Below are 22,390 nucleotides of genomic sequence, written 5' to 3' on the forward strand. Positions count from 1 at the left end.
AGTAGAGCCTTTTCTCCCTTCCCTACTATTTTAACTTCTCCTGGTGGAGTCCTCCCGGCTCAGGGCTGGATCCCTGCGGCGGGGTGCGCGCTGGAGTCACGCCCGGGGGTGGCCAGCGGTCTGCTGCCCCGGGGCTGCCCGGGACCAGGGCTTTCTGCGGGGCTGGGCGCTGTGGTAACCGCGGAGGAAGCGGGCGTTACGGGCCCCTTCGGAGCCTGGGCCGGCCCCACGGTAAGCCTGGTGCTGAGAGGCGCAGGTCGGGCCGGCCCGGGGCTGCTGCTAACTGCAGCGTCCGGGCGAGCGCCCCACGCCCCGGCGTGCCCGCGTGCGACCGACACTCCAGCGCGGCAGGGACTTTTGCGCATGCGCTCTCCTCTCCCCAGAGCGCCGGCTCGCAAATGTCCTCGTGCGCGGCCTGGGCTAAGGGCGTGGCTGCGGAATTACCCGGCTAGGTCGCGGGCGAAGCTCGCCTTGGGATCTGCTTCCGGAGCAGCCGGAAGAGGTGGGAGTCGCGACCCCAGTCCCGGGTAAGGCCGGGAGCCGCGCAGGCCTGGGCGAGTGGCGCGGCGCGGCGCCCCTGGGCTGCCGTCCGGCCCCGCCGCCGGCGGTCTCCTGGCGCGGAGGAGGGGTAAGCGACCGGGCGGGAAGAGGCGCAGCCTCGGGGAGAAGCGGGAGTTTGAATGACACGTTCCCAGTCCTCGCTCTCTTAGAGCGCGTGTCCGTGTCGTCGGCGCGAGGGCCGAGCTGTGATCAGACCCGCCTCGCGCCGGCCGTAGCGACCATTCGCAGCCTGCCTGGCGGGGCGGGGGGCAGGGGAGAGGGGGAGGGGCGGGGGGCAGAGGAGAGGGGGAGGGGCGGGGGAGAGGGGGGGGCTGGGGAGAGGGGGAGGGGCGGGGGCGGGCAGGGCGGCACAGCGCGGAGAGCCGAACGGCGCGCGGCAGGCCGGAGCTGGGCACAGAAACTGGGTCTCCTGACGTCTGGTCCAGTGCCTTGGCTAGTCGCCAGCTCCTCCCTTGTCGCCTCTCCATGCCTCCGGCAGCTCTGGGAAACATCTAAGGGACTAGCTTGTTTGAAATACCACCTGAAAATACAGTTCTGCTGTTTTCTGCTGAAGTATAGGTGGGAACTGATGGCAGTAGTGCGGCTGGGGGCTTGTATGGGGGTACAAGGAAGGGTAATATGAGGTGGTGGACTGGGAAGGGAAGGTGATGCTTTTCTGGCCGTTGTTATGCTGTATCCAATTCTCTTCAGACGCTGATGTGGCAGCTGGAGCCATGTGGTCAGCTGATGAGGTTGCTGGTCTGTGCTACACACATTATAGCACCAAGCTTCCTAAGCAGGGGAAGCCGGATCCTAACCGGGAGTGGACTTTACTGGCAGCTGTGGTTAAAGTGGAGTCTGCGCCTGAAAGAGAGGCTTGCCTTAATGTTGGGAATCTGCAGGGTGAGAATGAATCTTCTTTTCTCAGTAAATGCCTGTAATATGATTTTCAGCTTAATTAAAGGTGACCTGTAAAGGAAAAAAAATTGTGGAGTTTTTGCCTAAAAAGTGTTTGAATTCATTTTCTTACTTTTATCCTAGAAACATAGGGAATGTTAAATATTCTTTTCTGTTTGGTGGAGATCTCCATTGGAGGACCCTGAGAAGTAAAGTGAGATCTTTTGCAGATCTTGTTTGAAAGGACAGGGATGTGACTCTAGCAAAATTATTTTCTCTCAGGAAAAATAGAGTACATAATTATTATGAGACCTGATCAGATAAGTGGTCTTGCTAGTCCAGTATCCTGTCTCTGACAGTGCCCATTTTCGGCTGCTTTACAGGAAGGTCTGAGAAACCCCATAATGAAAAATAATGGCATAATCAGCACAAAGGAAGATGTCCCTTCCTTTCTGTCTATTAGCTCCTAGAGTTTTGTTGTGCCACACATCAGTGTATTGTCTGATCGCTTCCCATATAAAATAGACTGGCAGTAGAAAAGTTCCTAGTGGGTTTTACAGAGTGTCTTGCTCTTCTCCCTTTTTGGGTTTTGAAAACTCTGCAGGGGCCGGTGGTTTGTAATGTGTTTTGTGAGTGTGTGTGTATGGGGGGGGGGGGGGGGATTGGTGTTGTGAGTATCATTCTTGTCTTGGTGGAAGGGCTCTTTCTGGAGGAAGGTTTTGCAATACTTGTGAAGGGGCTTGAACTCTGCGGTTTTCTGCTTTCTGGAAGTTTGTTCCACAGCCACATCTCTTTGATTCCCGGCTGTCACATGCTTTGTTCTGGACTTTGTGGTCTGCATTGGCCCAACTCTCTTGGCATTTTACAGTTTGGAATTTGATCTCTAATGTAACTGGTCTTGAGTCATTAATTGGTCCTAATCTTCAAAGCAGTCTTAAAACTGGCATTGGAAATGGACTGGGAGCCAGTGGAGGGACAGTGCCATGTTCTCATGGCAACCAAAACCATGGAAGAGGTGGACAACTGCACGTTGTATCAGCTGGAGCCTTTGCATTATTCTTACACTCTGTGTCAGACACAGTGAATTACTGTAATCTAGCTTGGACGTGACAAATATATGCATCACTGTGGTCAGATCTTCATCTGGGAGGAGTTTCCTAGTGAGCTGGAGGTGAAAAGTGGCATTTTTAGATACTGATGCTAACTGGTCATCCAGGGTTAGTGGGGAGTCAAACAGGACCCTGAGGCCTCACATCATTTTGATGAATGGACATGGTGTGCCTTCAGGGAGAGGGCTCTTAAGTGTTGCTCTTTCCCAGCAACCCCACCAAATTTACTAGCTTCACCAGGGTGAGACAGTGTCTCAGCTCATTCATAGAATCATAGAATATCAGGGTTGGAAGGGACCCCAGAAGGTCATCTAGTCCAACCCCCTGCTCGAAGCAGGACCAATTCCCAGTTAAATCATCCCAGCCAGGGCTTTGTCAAGCCTGACCTTAAAAACCTCTAAGGAAGGAGATTCTACCACCTCCCTAGGTAACGCATTCCAGTGTTTCACCACCCTCATAGTGAAAAAGTTTTTCCTAATATCCAATCTAAACCTCCCCCACTGCAACTTGAGAGCATTACTCCTCGTTCTGTCATCTGCTACCATTGAGAACAGTCTAGAGCCATCCTCTTTGGAACCACCTCTCAGGTAGTTGAAAGCAGCTATCAAATCCCCCCTCATTCTTCTCTTCTGCAGGCTAAACAATCCCAGCTCCCTCAGCCTCTCCTCATAAGTCATGTGTTCCAGTCCCCTAATCATTTTTGTTGCCCTTCGCTGGACTCTTTCCAATTTATCCACATCCTTCTTGTAGTGTGGGGCCCAACACTGGACACAGTACTCCAGATGAGGCCTCACCAATGTCGAATAGAGGGGAACGATCACGTCCCTCGATCTGCTCGCTATGCCCCTACTTATACATCCCAAAATGCCATTGGCCTTCTTGGCAACAAGGGCACACTGCTGACTCATATCCAGCTTCTCGTCCACTGTCACCCCTAGGTCCTTTTCCGCAGAACTGCTGCCTAGCCATTCGGTCCCTAGTCTGTAGCTGTACATTGGGTTCTTCCGTCCTAAGTGCAGGACCCTGCACTTATCCTTATTGAACCTCATCAGATTTCTTTTGGCCCAATCCTCCAATTTGTCTAGGTCCTTCTGTATCCTATCCCTCCCATCCAGCGTATCTACCACTCCTCCCAGTTTAGTATCATCCGCAAATTTGCTGAGAGTGCAATCCACACCATCCTCCAGATCATTTATGAAGATATTGAACAAAACCGGCCCCAGGACCGACCCTTGGGGCACTCCACTTGATACCGGCTGCCAACTAGACATGGAGCCATTGATCACTACCCGTTGAGCCCGACAATCTAGCCAGCTTTCTACCCGCCTTATAGTGCATACATCCAGCCCATACTTCCTTTACTTGCTGACAAGAATACTGTGGGAGACCGTGTCAAAAGCTTTGCTAAAGTCAAGAAACAATACATCCACTGCTTTCCCTTCATCCGCAGAACCAGTAATCTCATCATAAAAGGCGATTAGATTAGTCAGGCATGACCTTCCCTTGGTGGATCCATGCTGGCTGTTCCTGATCACTTTCATTCTTCAGTGTTTCCCCATTCTGACCAGCATCACTTCCTGTCCCACATTCTAACCCTCATAAGGTAGTGGTTGATTTACATCCTAAGGCATGAGAGATTAGACTGCCATATAATGTGGATATTATTATTATTATTAATTTATTTATTTATTATTCATATTAATGTTTAATCCTCCTAAGCCCTTGACCTTGGTGACATCTTGTGGCAGAGTGTTCCACATGTCCGTTGTTCAATGTGCACGAGTATTTTATCAGTTTTTAAATGTAAAGGACGGAAGAAAGAACTTTCTCCCAGCAGGCAGCTGACCCTCCAGGAAATGTCTGCACTTACCGCGGGCAGATCTGTGTTTCCAGGATTGGACTCCTGAGTCATCTTGGGACCAATATGTAAATCGGTGGTAGAGATCATCCTTGAATTGAGGGATCACTGATGATGATGAAAAGTTCTGCTCTTCAATTTCAGTGAATGTTCCTTGTTCTTGTCTTATGAAAGAGCATAAACAAGTCCCCAGCTGACTTTCTCTATACAATTAATTATTCTTATATGTATTTATCATATCCCCTCTCTGAATAAAACAGTCCAAGTCTCTTCAATCTCTCCTTATACAGAAGTCTTTCCAGGACTCTAGTCATCATTGTTGCCTTTCTCTGGAACTCTTCTGTTTTGCTATATCTTTCCTGAGAAGAGGTGACTAGAAATGAACATAGTGTTCAGGGTGCTACGAATCAAAATTCGGGCCTTGTTGTGCTGGGTGCTGTAGCAATGCATATGAAGAGATGATTCCTGCCTCAGACTGTGCAGTCTAAGAAGACAAGTGACTACAAAGGATGAGGGGACAGGATCACCGTGAAATACATACCATATTTATGGAGTTTTGCATCTGCACTTTTTTTTTGCTAAGTATAGATAAAATAAATGACAGCCAACCCCATCTGCCCACCCATCATCATTATTCGATAAATGGAGACAAGGAGGGGACTGAGAACAGAGCTTTGCAGGACCTGTTTGGAGAGCGGAAAAAGAGGAACAATTGAAAGAAACTGACGGAGTGATCTGAGAGGTAGGAGAGTTGAGAGAGGAAAACCACAAAAGCCAAGATGATGAGATTTCAAGGAGTGTTACAGAATTACAGGCTCTGGGTTTGGGCCAAGAAAAGGCAATAGAAATCTTGGGGAGAGCAGTTTCAGTGGAGCTCAGGGGATAGAAGTCAGACTGGAGGGGGGTCCATGATGGAGCTGGAGAAGAGGAACTCTAGACAGTGGTTGCACATGGCATATTCTCAAGTTTGGTGGTGAAGGGGAGGAGGAGATAGGGTGGGCAATATTTGGAGAGGCAGGTGGGGTTGAAGGAAGGCACTTTCAGCAGTCTCGCGAGGTGAGTGAGATTAAAGAGGAGTGTGAGAGAGGAATGAGGGGGTGAAGGAGGTCATGAGGCAGAAGGGGGATGAATGGGGTCACTGCTGCATGTGGAAGGTTTAGAGGAGGAGAGCAAATGACAAACCTCTGTCGGTGATGTAGAAAGATTTTTGTGGTAGTTTTTTGTCAATCTTCTCTATTTGAAAGAGCAAAATTTTGCACGGAGAGGGTGGAGGAAGGAGGCTTTAATGAAGGTGTCAGACATAGTGACTAGGCAGCTGGGATTGTGGATGTGGCCAGGTCACCACTCTCCTCTTTCTCCAAATCATTGTTAGATATATTTTAAAACTAGTCTTAATATGAATCCTTGGTGTACCTGCTGTTAGCCACTTAATCATGGGAAGTGGTTATTTATTTCTCCTTTGTTTCCTGTCTTAGACAGTTTTTGATCCATGACAGAAATGTATCACTCTCCCCATGTTACTTATAATTTATTGGGACTTTCATTAATGACCCGTCAACGTGTTCTCCTGTATCCTCTGTTTTCTTGATATGCTCAAAGATTGAAGAGACGGTTTTCCTTTACAGAAGCTGTGCTTATTTGTCCCTATATCATCTGTCGTCAGACATCACCAGTGTGGTGCTCTGCTCTCTCCAATGCTGATAACAGTCGGCTGTGTGCCTGTGTTTCCTCTGTGTGCTGCCCCGGCGCTGTGCAGATAGCTGACGCAGCAGACCCTGAGAGAACCCCCAATGACCACAGACTCCGATAAGGTATGAAGGCACCCGGCCAGGTTTATTGTCAAACGAAACAGTCTCTAGCTCCCCGGATCAGATGTCTACACTTCTGCTAGTACATATGTGCTCCCTGACAATGGACACAGCTCAGTCAGTGGCGGGACACTCAACTGCCCCCTAGGCTGGACAGAGTCAATGCCCCAGGGATGCATTCTTCTACACAGGCACAAACAAGTTACACATTTTTCCTTACGTATTGAGGTGTAACCCCTCTACATAGTAAGGTGCCGCTTCTCACCTTGTACATGTTGGTTAGAACAAAACAACTCTATTCATCATATTACGCTTTTGCCCCTGTCTTCAGGGTGGGTCAGCCTGTTCCTTGTTATGTGTGTGGAATGTGCAAGGATCAGAGCGTTCAGGTATCTCTAGTGTCCAGTACCTTTTAGGTATGTGTATTTTTGCAACATCAGCCCTTTCCTTGCCAGCTTCTGTGAGCAGGGTCTGCCTTGGCTCACAGCTTAACTTTGCTTAATGTTAGTAAAGTCTTGACCATTACTTTAGTTCAGGGCCTTAGGCCTCATACCAGGCCTCTGATATAAGGGTTTATGTTTCAGGGCCTTATCTTACTACAGTATCCTCTCTATCTTGGTGCTTCATAAGTCTCTGTAGTTAGCCACTTTACATAGTACTAAAATAAAACTTTCTGGTTTATAATTCCTAGGATCACTCTTAGTGCTGGACAGAAAGACATTTGCTACTTTCCAGTCCCCTGGCATAGTAATTGATTTTTAATGAGTGCATATTTTTGGTAGTAGCTCATCCACTTCATCCTTAAGCTCCTTCTGAACTCCTGGATGTATGTGCTGCTGGTTAATTTATCAGTGTCTCCCTTGACACCGCAGTCTCTGATGGTGCCACATTTACCTTTTCTGTGATGTCCTTGTTCTCTGTAATTGCTTAATCTGGTGATCCAGTGTAACCACCAATTTTTTTGTGGGCTTCCTATTTCTGGTATACTTAAATTATGTCTTTGGCTATGTGTTCTTTCAATTCTGTCTTAATTAAAATGGAAGTTACAGAAGTGATTACATGCTGTAGTTTATGCTTTGCTTGGGCTGGATTTCCATTTTCTGATTGATGCTTGCTTTGATTTGCATAACTTCTTGAACCTTGCCAGTTAGCCATGATGGCTTAATTTTTTGTTTCCTGCTTCTTTTTTGTTTGGGGCACACATGTCTTCTTTACTATTGCAGTTATTTAATTTAGTTATTTTGAGACTAAAGGTTTTCTTAAGTTTCCTCACTTCTGACTTTTTAGGTGAGTTAAATCCCTCTTTCTAGTTCTTGATATTCTTCCCATGATAATACTGAAGCAAAAGTGATCAGGAGATAATTTCTATAGTTACTTCCCAAACCAGCTCCTACACATTTCCTCTCCTTTGCGCACTTCAGAGTTAGCGGTTCCAAGAAGCAATCATTTAAGCTGTTGAAAAATTGCTGTTTAAGTTTTCAGAAGTGGGTAATATTTTTTGAGTGTACAACTTGATGCATCTTAGAGGTTCCCTCTTTTCAGACAGTGCTGAGCACCCACCCTTTTAAAGTGTCTCTTTGGACATCCAAAATCCCTAGTCACTTAGCAAATGTAGACCTTCTCTACCATGTGTTCTGATGTGAAACTGACCAATTAGTATGCAGTGAAATAGGCAAGACCTGAATTTCAGATGTAAAAAAACCCAAACTCACACTTTTTGACTTTCTTAATAAGAATCTAAAAAAGGATACTAACCCAATATTTTTTTTCTGAGCAGGTCTCCTTTAAAAGGGGGTAAGGGTAACCCTATTGCTTCATACTGCCTCATCAGCATCTCCTTTGTGCTATGCATTGTATGGTGCATTCCCCTTCTGTCCTCTTCCCTGTTTGGGGGTCCCTGAGTTGGTCATCTTGTGTTGTCTGTGTATAGGACCCCATGTCAGTGCTCCCCTCTTCCCTTGCCACATGCCATGTCTTTCCCCCAACATTGGTGCTGTGCCTGGTACCTGACTTTCCTCCCCTCTGTGTGAGTCTGGTACATAGCCTTCCCCTCCAGTGGGGGTGGGAGTGTGTGAGAGAGAGGTGTTACTTCATCCCTCCTCTTGTACCTTGTCTCCTGTGGTGCTGTCTGATTTAAAATGATCAAATTAGGGTGATGCTTTTAGAAGTGGTTCAGCTAACTTTATTTTCTTTTTCAGTAACTAAGGAAGTTGTTGCTATGGGGACTGGAACTAAATGCATTGGCCGTGCAAGAATGAGGAAAACTGGTAAGTATTGTGTAGAAACCAAGGCAACCTATCTTGGCCTCTTTGTCACTTGTCATTGGTATGAGCTCAGCCTCAGAAAGGCAACAACAGTACAAGAGAAAGTCCCAAACCTATAGGGTTGGGTAGACAGCATTACCGGCTAGGTTTGCTGCACTGCGCTCCCACTATCCACAGCCCTTAAGAGGAACTGACAAAAGCCGTATAAATGGACATTGTCAGGTAATGTAGGTCCCAAATGTACTGGCGTTTACAAAAACAACAAAAAAGGCAAATCTTGTTTTCTAGTCTGATTCCCTCAGAGCCTGTTGTGAAAAACGCCACAGTAACCAAACTCCAGAAAAGTGAGAGAAAACCCCTCTTATTTAGCTATAATCAGCCGCTACATACTGCACTGATTTCTCTATAAGTAACTAGGAGCTGCTGTGAGAAGTTATTCATCCTGTCTCCTCCCTTAATATGCATATTTATAAGAGAGGAGGACCAGACTGCACTTGGCTGCTCCTCCTTGGAGAGTGGAGGGGCCACAGAGACTCATGTCAGGAAGTAACCTGGGAAGGAGACATGGCCAAGAGCCTTTCAATACAACGATCTTTGTCTTCCCCAGAATCTAGAGGTAGAATATAGCAAGAGAAGAGAGCAGCTCTGGCAGATCCCATGTTGGCAAAGCTGTTTCTGTGCTCTGTAGTGCATTTTGCACATAAAAACATTTTAAAGCCTTTTTTGTTTTTTGCTTTGCACTAAATGCTGTGTCTCGGATTACTTATTATGGGTGTTTCTGGGGGCAGCACCACCACAATGTAATATTAATCTGGATGGTTTCATGATTTATCTTTTAATTTTAAATAAAAACAGTGTTTTAACTTTTTTTTTATTGCATTGATTGCAACCCATATGATGTCTTTAAAGATCTAAAGGATGAAATTTACCAGACATATGAGTGAAATTGAGTAGGTTTTTTCATTATCTAAGTTGAGTGCAATGAAACTTGTACAAAGAATGCCACTGGTGAAAAGTCAACTAGATGTTAAAATTAAATTTTGCTTTAATAATTTTGGGTAGCATTGGTAGCCTGACAAATCTATTAAGAGAATAGGGAAAGTTTCTTTGGTGCTATTAGTAATCTCAAAACCCTGTACGTCTAAGACAAAAAGACAGCTAGAATGTATATGCATTTTGTGATATTTTATTTTAAATGCACTTTATTAAACTTAAGTGCAAGAGATTAGACAAATGCATTATACAGTACAAAGAAAAAGAATACTTGTGGCACCTTAGAGACTAACCAATTTATTTGAGCATAAGCTTTCGTGAGCTACAGCTCACTTCATTGGATGAATGATGCATGTTGCATCCGATGAAGTGAGCTGTAGCTCACGAAAGCTTATGCTCAAATAAATTGGTTAGTCTCTAAGGTGCCACAAGTACTCCTTTTCTTTTTGCGAATACAGACTAACATGGCTGTTACTCTGAAACCTGTCATTATACAGTACAGTGATGAAAGTGCATATGATTGCATTAAAATGTAAAGAAAGCAAGGATATGTGCTTTAAAGTGCATTGCATAGATATGTGATTGGCAAGAAGGACATTTCTGAGAAGCTAACTGATTTCTTTGCATCAGTCTTCACCATCAAAAAGGAGATTCATATCCCACATCTGCTGTTTCCTGGTAACAAAGAGGAGGTAGTTTCAGATCTTGATGACAGGAGAAGAGATACTAGAGCAAATCAATAATATTAAATGCAGTAAGTCACCAGCCCAGATGGTCCATCAAGTTCTGAAGAAGCTCAAATATGAAGTGTCTGAATTGCTCACAAAAATGTGCAATCTTTCACTAAAAACAGCTAGTGTTCAAGAGACTTGAGGGGTAGCAAATGTTGTAGTCCTTTTGAAAAGGCTCTAGGGCAGGGGTTTTCAACCTTTTTCTTTCCGAGGCACGCCCCCCCCCCCCCCCAACGTGCTATAAAATTTCAGGGCCCACCAAGGGAGGTGGGGGACTTGGGGCTCTGGGCCAGGGGTGGGCCCTTGGGCATAGGCATAGTTTGACTTCTATTTGGGGGGGGGGGTGGCAGGGCTTGGGCAAGCTCTGCACAGTGGGGTCCAGGAAGGCAGTGCCACCTCTACCCCGTGACTCACCTCAGCAGGCCACCCAGCCTGTCTGGGTTGTGTGTGGTGGGGGTTCAGCTCAAAAAGTTTGAAAATCACTCAGGGTACAGGCAGGGGGTAGCGAGGGGCTCTGTGTGGTGTGGGGTAGTTCAGGGTTGCAGTGAGGGGGTAGTTAGGGGCTGTGTGCCAGGAGGGCTCCCCTGTGGTCACTGCTCCCCAAGGGTTCTGCTGGCCACAGAGCGGGGTCCCCCTCTGTGGGGCGGCTCTTACCAGCTGCATGAGCTGAGGAGCAGCAGCAACTTAGGCACCAGCAACAGATGGGGGAACCTGCTTCATGGCACTAGCCAGAGCAGTAACTGCTTGACTCCAACTTCTGCCTCTGACCTGGCCAGGGGGTTGGGCATTGGGGGGGGGAGGGGGGAGGAAGAGGGACGTATGTGGAGCTGCTCCTGGGACTGCCCCACTCTGGCACTGCGGTCGGGGGTGGTGGCATCCTGTGCTCCGGGTTTTAGCTGTGGGGTCCCATGGTCCCTGAAATGGCTCACAGACCCCCTCGGTTGAGAACCACTGCTTTAGGGGATAATTTGGGGCAATATAGACCAATTAACTTTATAGCTATACCTGGCAAATTAGTTCTGTTTTTAAATTTTTGATTCAACCAACAAAACACCTGGAAGATAATGATACAATAGGGTCTAACCAGCATGGAATCTGCAGAGGAAAATCATCTAATTAATCTCTTAGAATTTCTTGAACATGTCAATAAAGTAATGGATAAAAGAGAAATGTTTGGCCTAATTTATTTAGCCTTTCAAAATGGTCCCTCACTAGAGGTTATTAAAGCAGCTAAGTAGTCTTGGCGTGAGAGGTAAAGTATTGTCTTGGATCAAAAACTGTCTAGGAGACAGAAAGGAAAAAGGACTAAATGGTCAGTTTTTGTCATTGGAAAAGGTTAACAGTGGGGCCTCAAGATTCTATACTAGGTGCCATGTTTAATATTAAATTATCTCAAAACTAAGTGAGTACTGAGGTAACACTGTAGACTGCTTAGAGACCTCAGCATCAAAAAAGCAAACAAGGTTTGGATGCATGAGGAATGGCATGGAGAATACCAAAAATAGTATTTCTTTGTATAAATCAGTGATGCAACCCATGCAGTACTGCGTCCCCACTCCCATCTCAAAAGCAATATTTCAGAATGGGAGGGGTTTCAGAGAAGAGAAAGTATGATGAAGGCCCTGGAAAAGTCACATGAAGAGAGATTGAAAAGATTGGGATTGTTGACTTTAGAGAGGAGATGATTAAGAGGGGACATAAGAACAAATGGACATTCAATGAAATCAAAAGATGGAAAGTTAATAACTCATAAAAGGAAGCACTTTCACACAAACGTGCAATTACACTGTGAAAGTCAGTGCTGCAAGGAGTCATTTGAAGTCAAGAACTTTAGGTTTAAAAAGTGTTTGGACATCTATATGGATATCAAGACCTATTCAGAGGTCGTATTCTAAAATTAATTATGCCTAATTTTGGAAGGATTATTCAGCCTTGTGGTTTAGGCTTTAAGTCAGTCTCTAACTGGTAAAGACCAGGATGAGATCTATGTGGGGGGAGATTACCCATATTTGTCTACTGCAGGGCTCTTACACCTTCATTTGAAACAGCTGGTTCTGGTCACAGAAAGAGAGAATACTGGACTAGGTAGATTTTTGGTGTCTGGTCCACTATGGAAATTTCCATGTTCCTAATACATGGTTAAAATCTTTTAAAGAATTTATTCTGAAGCAGGAAATTAATTATACTCAGCTATAGATATTTCACTGTAACATTTGTAGTAACTCAAAATTTATTTCTGTACATTAATATTTCCATCAGTTTTCTGTTCCTAGAAATGGGTGGAGGCTTTCTGATGGTCTAAAGCGGGGCTCTCAAACTCAAATCACCACGAGAGCCACATGAGGACTAGTACATTGGCCCGAGGGCTGCATAACTGAAACCTTTTCATACAAGGATACAAAAGTGTAGTCAAAAATGAAGAGTAATATAGTATGCTATTAAAAGTCAATGTATTAACTTTAAAAGTTCGAAGAGGGGTTTTAATAAAATATAAACACCTGTAACTATTCCTTAGGTGGTCAGTAACACTGATGTCTATCAACATAGCTGTACTAGCAGGAACTTTTAAAAGTAACTATTCATACAAAATACGTTGCCACTTTTAACAAACATTCTTCCCAACCACTCACAGCAAAGAATCCTACATGCTGAACTTTATACCTCAGACTGCTCGTCTAGTCCATAAGGCCGTGCCCCAACTCTGCCCCCTCCCTGGCCCTATTCCAATGCCTTATAGAATAATAGAATATCAGGGTTGGAAGGGACCTCAGGAGGTCATCTAGTCCAACCCCCTGCTCAAAAACAGGACCCATCCCCAATTAAATCATCCTTCCCCAAATCCCCGGTCTGGCCCCGCCTCTTTCCCGCCTCTTCCCCTGAGCGTACCACATCCCTGCTCCTCCCTCCTGGAAAGTCCTAAGTGCCAAAGTCCCAAACAGCTGTGGAGTCAGTGCCTATGGTGGGCCGGGGCCGTGTATCTAAAACCTTTGGCTAAACCTTTGTGATTGAATTTTTGTCGACAGGAGTCATCATCCTCTGAATCAGACACACACAGTTCCTCCTGCACCAATTTATCAGAAGAAATTTTGCTTGTAACAGGCAAAACACATTCAAATTTAGTAAATATTTCAGTTCTCTTCAGTGAATATATCCCAGATCTATTAGCAGCCTTTAGTATATTAACAAGGGCTCATTATCAGATTTCAAAACATCACCAATTTTCATAATCAGACCTATCGACACTGAATGTTACCTTCTCTAACATTAATAGAGGAACATTCTACCTTCTATTTAGGTTGCTAATAGATGATCCAACCAGCCTCTGCTGTTTTTAAAACCATCCTGAAGCATTAGCTCTGAGAAATCCTTCGCTTTTGTCTGGAATGCTGTGTTTCTTAGGGTACATCTACAGTACGAAATTATTTTGAAATTATTCTATTTGAATTTTCAGAAGCGATTTTATACATTCGGTCTTCTGTGTCCCCACTAAAGCGTGTGAATTCGGTGGAGTGCATCCACAGTACCGAGGCTAGCATTGAATGTCGGAGCGGTGTACTGTGGGTAGCTATGCCACAGTTCCCGCAGTCCATGCCACCCATTGGAATTCTGGGTTAAGCTCCCAGTGCATGATGGGGCAAAAACATTCTTACAGGTGTTTCTGGGTGTGTGTTGTCAGTCGGTCCTCCCTTCATGAAAGCTATGTCAGACAATCGTTTCATGCTTTTTTGGCTTGCAGACGCCATATTGATTTCAGCAGACGGTGCACCGCTGCTCTCCTGCTACTATGAATCTACCTCGCATTTTCTCTTGTCTTCCTATGTAATCTCTGGTATCTACTCTTTCTCTTCCTCGTTGAATGTTTCCGTTGCCAACTCTGCTCGGCCGTCATGAACCGAGCAGCACAACTTCCACTGCCAACTCTGCTCTCCCGCTCTTGCCAAGCTACCGAGCTTCTCCATGTTGTCTGTCCTGGTCTCCCGCCTCCATGAAAGCTACAGAAGACAACCGTTTCCTGCCTTTTTCTGGCTATCGTGAACCAAACAGCACCTCTTTCGCTGCCACTCTGCTCTCCTACATTTTGTGCCTTTTTTCCAGGATTATCCGTGCAGGCGCCATAGCCATGGAGCCCACTCAGATCTCCGCTGCAGTTTTGACCATTGTAAATACCTCGCGCGTTATCCAGCAATGTGCAGTACCTGCAAAACTGGGCAATGAAAAGACAACAGCGCGATTACTATACTGATGAGGACATGGACACAGATGTTCTTAAAAGCACAGCATGTGGTGATTGGGAGATCATGGTGGTGTTGGGCCAGCTTCATGCTGTGGAACGTTGATTCTGGGCCCAGGAAACAAGCACAGACTGGTGGGACCGCATAGTGTTGCAGGTATGGGATGATTCCCAGTAGCTGCGAAATTTTCGTATGCGTAGGGCCACTTTCATGGAACTTTGTGACGTGTTGTCCCCTGCCCTGAAGCGCAAAGACACCAAAATGAGAGCAGCCCTCACTGTTGAGAAGCGAGTGGCCATAGCTCTGTGGAAGCTTGCAACGCCCAACAGCTACTCCTGTGCTGCAAGTAGCCAACACAATCATTGACCAGCTGCTATCAAGGGTAGTGACTTCGGGAAATGTGCAGACCATTGCGGATGGCTTTAATGCGCTGGGGTTCCCTAATCGTGGAGGGTCAATAGATGGAACGCATATCCCTATCTTGGCCCTCGAACACCGGGGCGGCCAGTACATAAACCGCAAGGGGTACTTTTCCATGGTGCTGTAAGCACTGGTAGATCACAAGGGACGTTTCACCGACATCAGTGTGGGATGGCTGGGAAAGGTGCATGATGCTCGCATCTTCAGGAACCCTGGTCTGTTTGAACAGCTGCAGGAAGGGACTTACTTCCCAGACCAGAAAATTACTGTTGGGGATGTTGAAATGTCTATAGTTCTCCTCGGGGACCGAGCCTACCCCTTAATGCCATGGCTCATGAAGCCGTACACAGGCACCCTGGACAGTAGTAAGGAGCCGTTCAACTACAGGCTGAGCAAGTACAGAATGGTTGTAGAATGTGCTTTGGATGTTTGAAAGTGCGCTGGCGCAGTTTACTGACTCAGTTATATCTCAGCACAACCAATATTCCAATTGTAATTGCTGCTTGTTGTGTGCTCCACAATATCTGTGAGAGTAAGGGGGAGACATTTATGGCGGGATGGAGGTTGAGGCAGCTCGCCTGGCTGCCAGTTTCGCACAGCCAGACAACAGGACGATTAGAAGAGTGCAGCAGGGTGTGCTGCACATCAGAAAGGCTTTGAAAGCCAGTTTCATGACTGGTTAGGGTACGGTGTGACAGTTTGTTTCTCTGAAAGTTACCCGCCCCCTATATATATGAAAGGAAATAAAGTCACAATTGTTTAAAAACCGTTCTTTATTATTTGTTGCACAAAATAATGAGAGAAATCAGAAGCTGGGGGGGGGGGGGTGTTGGGTTAGGGGGTGGAGGAGGAGGAGGAGGGAAGGACAACTCCAGAAACCAAATCAAAATTTCTGATATGCCAGTTTTCTGCTGCTTGTGCAATCCTCTGGGGTTGACTGTGTGGATCCCCGTAGCCTCCCCCTCCCTCCCATGTTCTTGGGTGTCTGAGTGAGGAGGCTATGGAACTTGGGGAGGAGGGAGGGCTGTTATACAGGGGTTGCAGCGGCAGTCTCTGGTCTTGCTGCCTTTCCCACATTAGATCCACCATACAGTGGAGCATGTCAGTTTGCTCCACCATGAAGTTGACCATCGCATCCTGCCTGCTCTCATCGCGCGTGTCCCTCCTCTCTTCGTATTCATGTAACGCTTTTCGCGACTCCGCAATTGTTTGCCTCCACGCATTCAGCTGGGCCCTATCAGTGCGGGAGGAACATGTCGTCCATGTCGTCCGAGTTCATTTTTTCGGCTTTCTAATCTGGACCAGCCTCTGGGACGGAGTAGATAGGGGCCCTGTTGAAACATTTGCACCTTTGGGAGGAGAAAAAGGGAGGGTAGTATTTTAAAAGATACATTTTAGAGAACAAAGGGGACACTCTTTCTCAGTGAAACAGGCAATTCATAGTACACAGCACATGTTCTTTCTGTACAAGGTCGTATTTTGCCTCTTATACTGAAGTGCCTGCCGCTTTGGTGTGAGTAAGCCATCACATGCAACCAGGCAACAGAATTCAGCTTGCAGGCAGCCATGGTAAGCCCTAGGGGCACACGGGGTTCTGCTTCTTCTGCATTCATTTCAATGCTTTCAAACTGCCGGGCCCCCTTTCCCATAACGAGCAATGCCTGGTGGGTTTGCCATATAAAAGGAGGGTTTGCGGGCTCTCTGGGATGATCGCTTCACACAACACCCTCCCCCGCCCCCCTCGCTCCCCACCCACCGCATGGCTCTGATGAGGCTCTGAGCAGGGATGAGACCTTTAAACTAAACGCAAACAGCCCAGCGCGGCTGGGTTTCCTCCCCATCCTCCACCGCATGGCTCCGATCAAGCTCTCACTCACCAGAAGTGCCTTCTCCAGGGTCATGGTCCAGGAGCATGCCTTGGGAGTGGGGGAAGGCTATTGGCTCCAGCGTTAAGAATAGTTCCTGGCTATGGGGGAAAACGGATTCCCCACTTCCCGCCTGTGCACTGTCGTCCTCCTCTTCATCCTCCAAAAACTCATCCGCCTCGCTCCGTGCTACTCCTCCCTTGCAGGTGTCCACGGACAGTGGTGGGGTAGTGGTGGCGTCACCCCCCGTAACTGCATGCAGCTCATGTTAGAAGCGGCATATATGGGGCTGTGACCAAGAGCGCCCGTTCGCCTCCCTGGCTTTTTGGTACGCTTGCCTGAGCTCCTTGATTTTTGTACAATACTGCTCTGTGTCCCTGGAGTAGTCTCTTTCTGTCTACCTGGCTAGTGTATCGGAGTTGAGAGTGTTGTCCAGAGCAGTCACAAGGGAGCATTCTGGGATAGCTCCCGGAGGCCAGTAATGTCGAATTGCATCCACAGTACCTGTCACCCGGAACTGCGATCTCAATTTTAGCGCTACTCCACTTGCCAAGGTGGAGTACAGAAATCGAATTAAAGAGCCCTTTAAATTGAAAAAACTGGTTTGGTTGTGTGGACTGAATCAGTTTTATTTCAAAGTAACTCGGCTAATTCTGAAATAACTGTGTACTGTAGACCAGGCCTTAGTGTCTTACCCATGGCCTGAGGTTTTTTTTTTGTTTTTTTTTTTGTTTTTTTAAAGAAGGGCAGTTAAGGATGTGACACACTCTGTATATAGGTTTCAGAGTAGCAGCCATGTTAGTCTGTATTCACAAAAAGAAAAGGAATACTTGTGGCACCTTAGAGACTAACAAATTTATTTGAGCATAAGTTTTTGTGAGCTACAGCTCACTTCATCAGATGCATTCAGTGGAAAATACAGTAAGGAGATTTATATACATAAAGAACATGAAACAATGGGTGTTACCATACACATTGTAAGGAGAGTGATCACTTAAGATGGAATTTAGCTGTATCTATCAACTTCATGAAAAAACTCATACAGATACAGACAGACATCTTTCTTTCCAAATGCAAACGGATGGACATCATACCAAAAGGACTGAAGGTAAAAAATCCATTACAATCTACATACCACACAGACTATGCTGACAGCTTGTGCCACACACACTCAAAGAAACTGCAGAACCACCTGATCAACATCCTCTACAGCAAACAGGGAAAGATTAAAAATGAGCTCTCAAAACTGGATACTCTTATAAAAAACCAACCTTCCACACAAACTTCCTTGTGGCTGGACTTTACAAAAACTAGACAAGCCATTTACAACACACACTTTGCTTCTCTACAAAAGAAAAAGGACACTAAACTACTACATGCCACAAGGGGCCACAACAGTGGTTCCCTTAACCCACCCAGCAATATTGTTAATCTATCCAACTATACTCTTAGCCCAGCAGAAGAATCTGTCCTATCTCGGAACCTCTCCTTCTGCCCATCCACCCCCAAGGACATGATACAGTTCTGTAATGACCTAGAATCCTATTTTTGACGTCTCTGACTCAAGGAATATTTCCACACGCCTCTGAACAACATACTAACCCACAGAGACCTTCCTACCAAGACTACAAAAAGAAGGATTCTAGGTGGACTCCTCCTGAAGGACGAAACAACAGACTGGACTTCTACATAGAGTGCTTCTGCCGACGTGCACAGGCTGAAATTGTGGAAAAGCAGCATTACTTGCCCCATAACCTCAGTCGTGCAGAATACAATGCCATCCACAGCCTCAGAAACAACTCTGACATCATAATCAAAAAGGCTGACAAAGGAGGTGCTGTCGTCATCATGAATAGGTCAGAATATGAACAAGAGGCTGCTAGGCAGCTCTCCAACCCCACTTTCTACAAGCCATTACCCTCTGATCCCACTGAGAGTTACCAAAAGAAACTACAGCATTTGCTCAAGAAACTCCCTGAAAAAGCACAAGATCAAATCTGCACAGGCATACCCCTGGAATCCCGACCTGGGGTATTCTATCTGCTACCCAAGATCCATAAACCTGGAAATCCTGGGCGCCCCATCATTTCAGGCATTGGCATCCTGACAGCAGGATTGTCTGGCTATGTAGACTCCCTCCTCAGGCCCTACGCTACCAGCACTCCCAGCTATCTTCGAGACACCACTGACTTCCTGAGGAAACTACAGTCCATTGGTGATCTTCCTGATAACACCATCCCGGCCACTATGGATGTAGAAGTCCTCTACGCCAACATTCCACACAAAGATGGACTACAAGGCATCAGGAACCGTATCCCTGATAATGTCACGGCAAACCTGGTGGCTGAACTTTGTGACTTTGTCCTCACCCATAACTATTTCACATTTGGGGACAATGTATATCTTCAAATCAGCAGCACTGCTGTGGGTACCTGCATGGCCCCACAGAATGCCAACATTTTTATGGCTGACTTAGAACAGTGCTTCTTCAGCTCTCGTCCCCTAATGCCCCTACTCTACTTCTGCTACACTGATGACATCTTCATCATCTGGACCCATGGAAAAGAAGCCCTTGAGGAATTCCACCATGATTTCAACAATTTCCATCCCACCATCAACCTCAGCCTGGACTAGTCCATATAAGAGATCCACTTCCTGGACGCTATGGTGCTAATAAGCGATGGTCACATAAACACCACCCTATACTGGAAATCTACTGACCGCTATTCCTACCTACATGCCTCCAGCTTTCATCCAGATCACACCACACCACATGATCCATTGTCTACAGCCAAGCTCTACGATACAATCACATTTGCTCCAACCCCTCAGATAGAGACAAACACCTACAAGATCTCTATCAAGCATTCTTACAACTACAATACCCACATGCGGAAGTGAAGAAACAGATTGACAGAGCCAGAAGAGTACCCAGAAGTCACCTACTACAGGACAGGTCTAACAAAGAAAATAACAGAACGCCACTAGCCATCGCCTTCAGCCCCCAACTAAAACCTCTCCAACGCATCATCAAGGATCTACAACCTATCCTGAAGGATGACCCATCACTCTCACAGATTTTGGGAGACAGGTCAGTCCTTGCTTACAGACAGCCCCCCAACCTGAAGCAAATACTCACCAGCAACCACACAACAGAACCACTAACCCAGGAACCTATCCTTGCAACAAAGCCCGTTGCCAACTGTGTCCACATATCTATTCAGGGGACACCATGATAGGGCCTAATCACATCAGCCACACTCTCAGAGGCTCGTTCATCTGCACATCTACCAATGTGATATATGCCATCATGTGTCAGCAATGTCCCTCTGCCATGTACATTGGTCAAACTGGACAGTCTCTATGTAAAAGAATAAATGGACACAAATCAGATGTCAAGAATTATAACATTCAAAAACCACTTGGAGAACATTTCAATCTCTCTGTTCACTCGATTACAGACCTAAAAGTGGCAAGACTTCAACAAAAAAACTTCAGAAACAGACTCCAAGGAGAGACTGCTGAATTGGAATTAATTTGCAAACTGGATACAATTAACTTAGGCTTGAATAGAGACTGGGAGTGGATGGGTCATTTACACAAAGTAAAACTATTTCCCCATGTTTATTTCCCCCACCTCCCACTGTTCCTCAGACGTCCTTGTCAACTGCTGGAAATGGCCCACCTTGATTATCACTACAAAAGGTCTGTCGTCTCCTCCCTCTCTCCTGCTGGTAACAGCTCACCTTAAGTGATCACTCTGGTTACAGTGTGTATGGTAACACCCATTGTTTCCTGTTCTCTATGTATATAAATCTCCCCGCTATATTTTCCACTGAATGCATCCGATGAAGTGAGCTGTAGCTCACGCTCAAATAAATTTGTTAGTCTCTAAGATGCCACAAATACTCCTTTTCTTTTTACTCTATATATAGAGTGTGAATATAATGTAACTAAAATATGCATCATGCAAAAGGTCTCTTGTAAGGTATCATTACAAAGCTCATAATCTTCTGAGTGGTCATCCTATCTGTATAAATATATCACTCTTGTATCTGAAACTAGAAATATGAAATATAACTCTGAGGGCGTATTGTAGTTATGCAAAGTGTGGGCCATTAATGGTGGTTTGGAATCTTGATGGCTCCCATCAACCAGGACAATTGACTGGATGGCTATGTTTGCAGGCGGGCCTTCCTGTGAGTCAGGCTGGAAGGAATGAAGGCTTGGGTTGTCACAGGACATGTGATCATGTCACCTGAACTGGAATCTATCTTTAATCTGGTGCTTTTCCACTGAGAAGGATGGGTGGGAACCCAGAGGGACAAAGGAGTCCCTCCTTATGCAAAAGATATATAAGTGGGTGAACAGAACAAGGGAGGAAGCCATCATGAGTAATCCCCTAGCTACCACCTGAGCTGGAACAAGGGCTGTACCAGGGGAAAGGATTGTGCCCAGACTAGGAAGGTGTTCAGCTTCAGTCTGTGAAAGAAACTTTTATTGAAACATCTCTAAGGGTGAGATTTTATCTGTATTCAGTTTTTATTACTGTACTAGACTTAGACTGGTGTATTTTATTTTATTTTGCTTGGTAATTCACTTTGTTCCGTCTCTTACTACTTGGAACCACTTAAATCCTACTTTCTGTATTTAATAAAATCACTTTTTACTTGTTAATTAACCCAGAGTATGTATTAATACTTGGCTGGGGGGCAAACAGTTGTGCATATCTCTCTTTCAGTGTTATAGCGGGTGAACAATTTATGAGTTTACCCTGTATAAGCGTTATACATGGTAAAACCAATTTATTTAGGGTTTGGACCCCATTGAGAATTGGGTATCTGAGTGTTAGACAGGCACGCTTCTGTAAGCTGCTTTCAGTTAAGCCTACAGCTGTTGGGGGATGTGGTTCAGACTTCGGTCTGGGTTTGAAGCAGGCTAGCAGGTCTGGCTCAAACCAGGCAGGGCACTGAAGTCCTAAGCTGTCTGGGCAGGAAAGCAGGGGCAGAAGTAGTCTTGGCACATTAGGTGGCAGCTCCCAGGAGGTTTCTGCGATTCAACCCAGCACAAAGGAGATTAATGAACATAAAGCTGTGCAATGCTAAATGCTTTGGGAAGTTCATTTCCAGTGGGCCCACGTCCAGTGTGGTGAATAAATTATTTTTTTCCAGTGTGCACACCCATATACTCCCCATCACTGTTATACATGCCTGCTGTGAATGCTGTGGAATGAGATCATTAGAGGTCTCCCGTTCAAGTACTGTCCCAGCCCTGCTTACCTTATAGGATCTGACTGGATCATAGCCCAAAGAGGTATGGCTTTAGGTGATGGTCCTCTGGGTTGGTAGTGGGCTGCAAGAGTCACTGCATCATGGGGCAAGAGTATGACAGTAAGCATTTATGGTAAATGAGTTGTTTAAATATTTTAGGATAGCCTAGTTCGGACAACTGTACTAATAATAGTTTCAGACCCACGAAATGCTGGGGCAGCCGGCAGAGTGCACACGTCTGCCTCATTAGATGGTGCTCTGCTTGTTGCATGTGACTTTTTCCTTCTGTCTGGTCTGCAGTAATGTTGAATTATTTAATTTTTTTGGATGCTGCTGCAGGGGATATTCTCAACGACAGTCATGCTGAAGTCGTTGCCAAGAGGAGTTTCCAGAGGTGAGACAT

At 45.9% G+C, this 22,390-nt stretch overlaps 1 protein-coding gene across 15 annotated transcripts in view; it reads left to right on the top strand.

Annotated features, from left to right (window-relative positions):
• Positions 1–471: 471 nt before the first annotated feature.
• ADAT1 (adenosine deaminase tRNA specific 1) overlaps positions 472–22,390 on the top strand; it is a 95,422-nt gene continuing 73,503 nt past the window's right edge. For 5 of the 15 annotated variants that reach the window (XM_073308395.1, XM_073308401.1, XM_073308394.1 and 2 more), the window contains exons 1-4: positions 477–628; positions 1,252–1,443; positions 8,411–8,479; positions 22,327–22,381. In XM_073308395.1, the coding sequence (XP_073164496.1) occupies positions 1,275–1,443; positions 8,411–8,479; positions 22,327–22,381 (293 nt within the window). In that variant the 5' untranslated portion in view covers positions 477–628; positions 1,252–1,274. Of the gene's footprint in view, positions 629–1,251; positions 1,444–8,410; positions 8,480–22,326; positions 22,382–22,390 lie in introns of all 15 variants that reach the window. The other 10 variants (XM_073308402.1, XM_073308404.1, XM_073308403.1 and 7 more) reach the window with 6 other exon arrangements.

Source organism: Lepidochelys kempii, chromosome 12 (assembly GCF_965140265.1).
Source record: "Lepidochelys kempii isolate rLepKem1 chromosome 12, rLepKem1.hap2, whole genome shotgun sequence".
NCBI classification, from domain to species: domain Eukaryota; kingdom Metazoa; phylum Chordata; order Testudines; family Cheloniidae; genus Lepidochelys; species Lepidochelys kempii.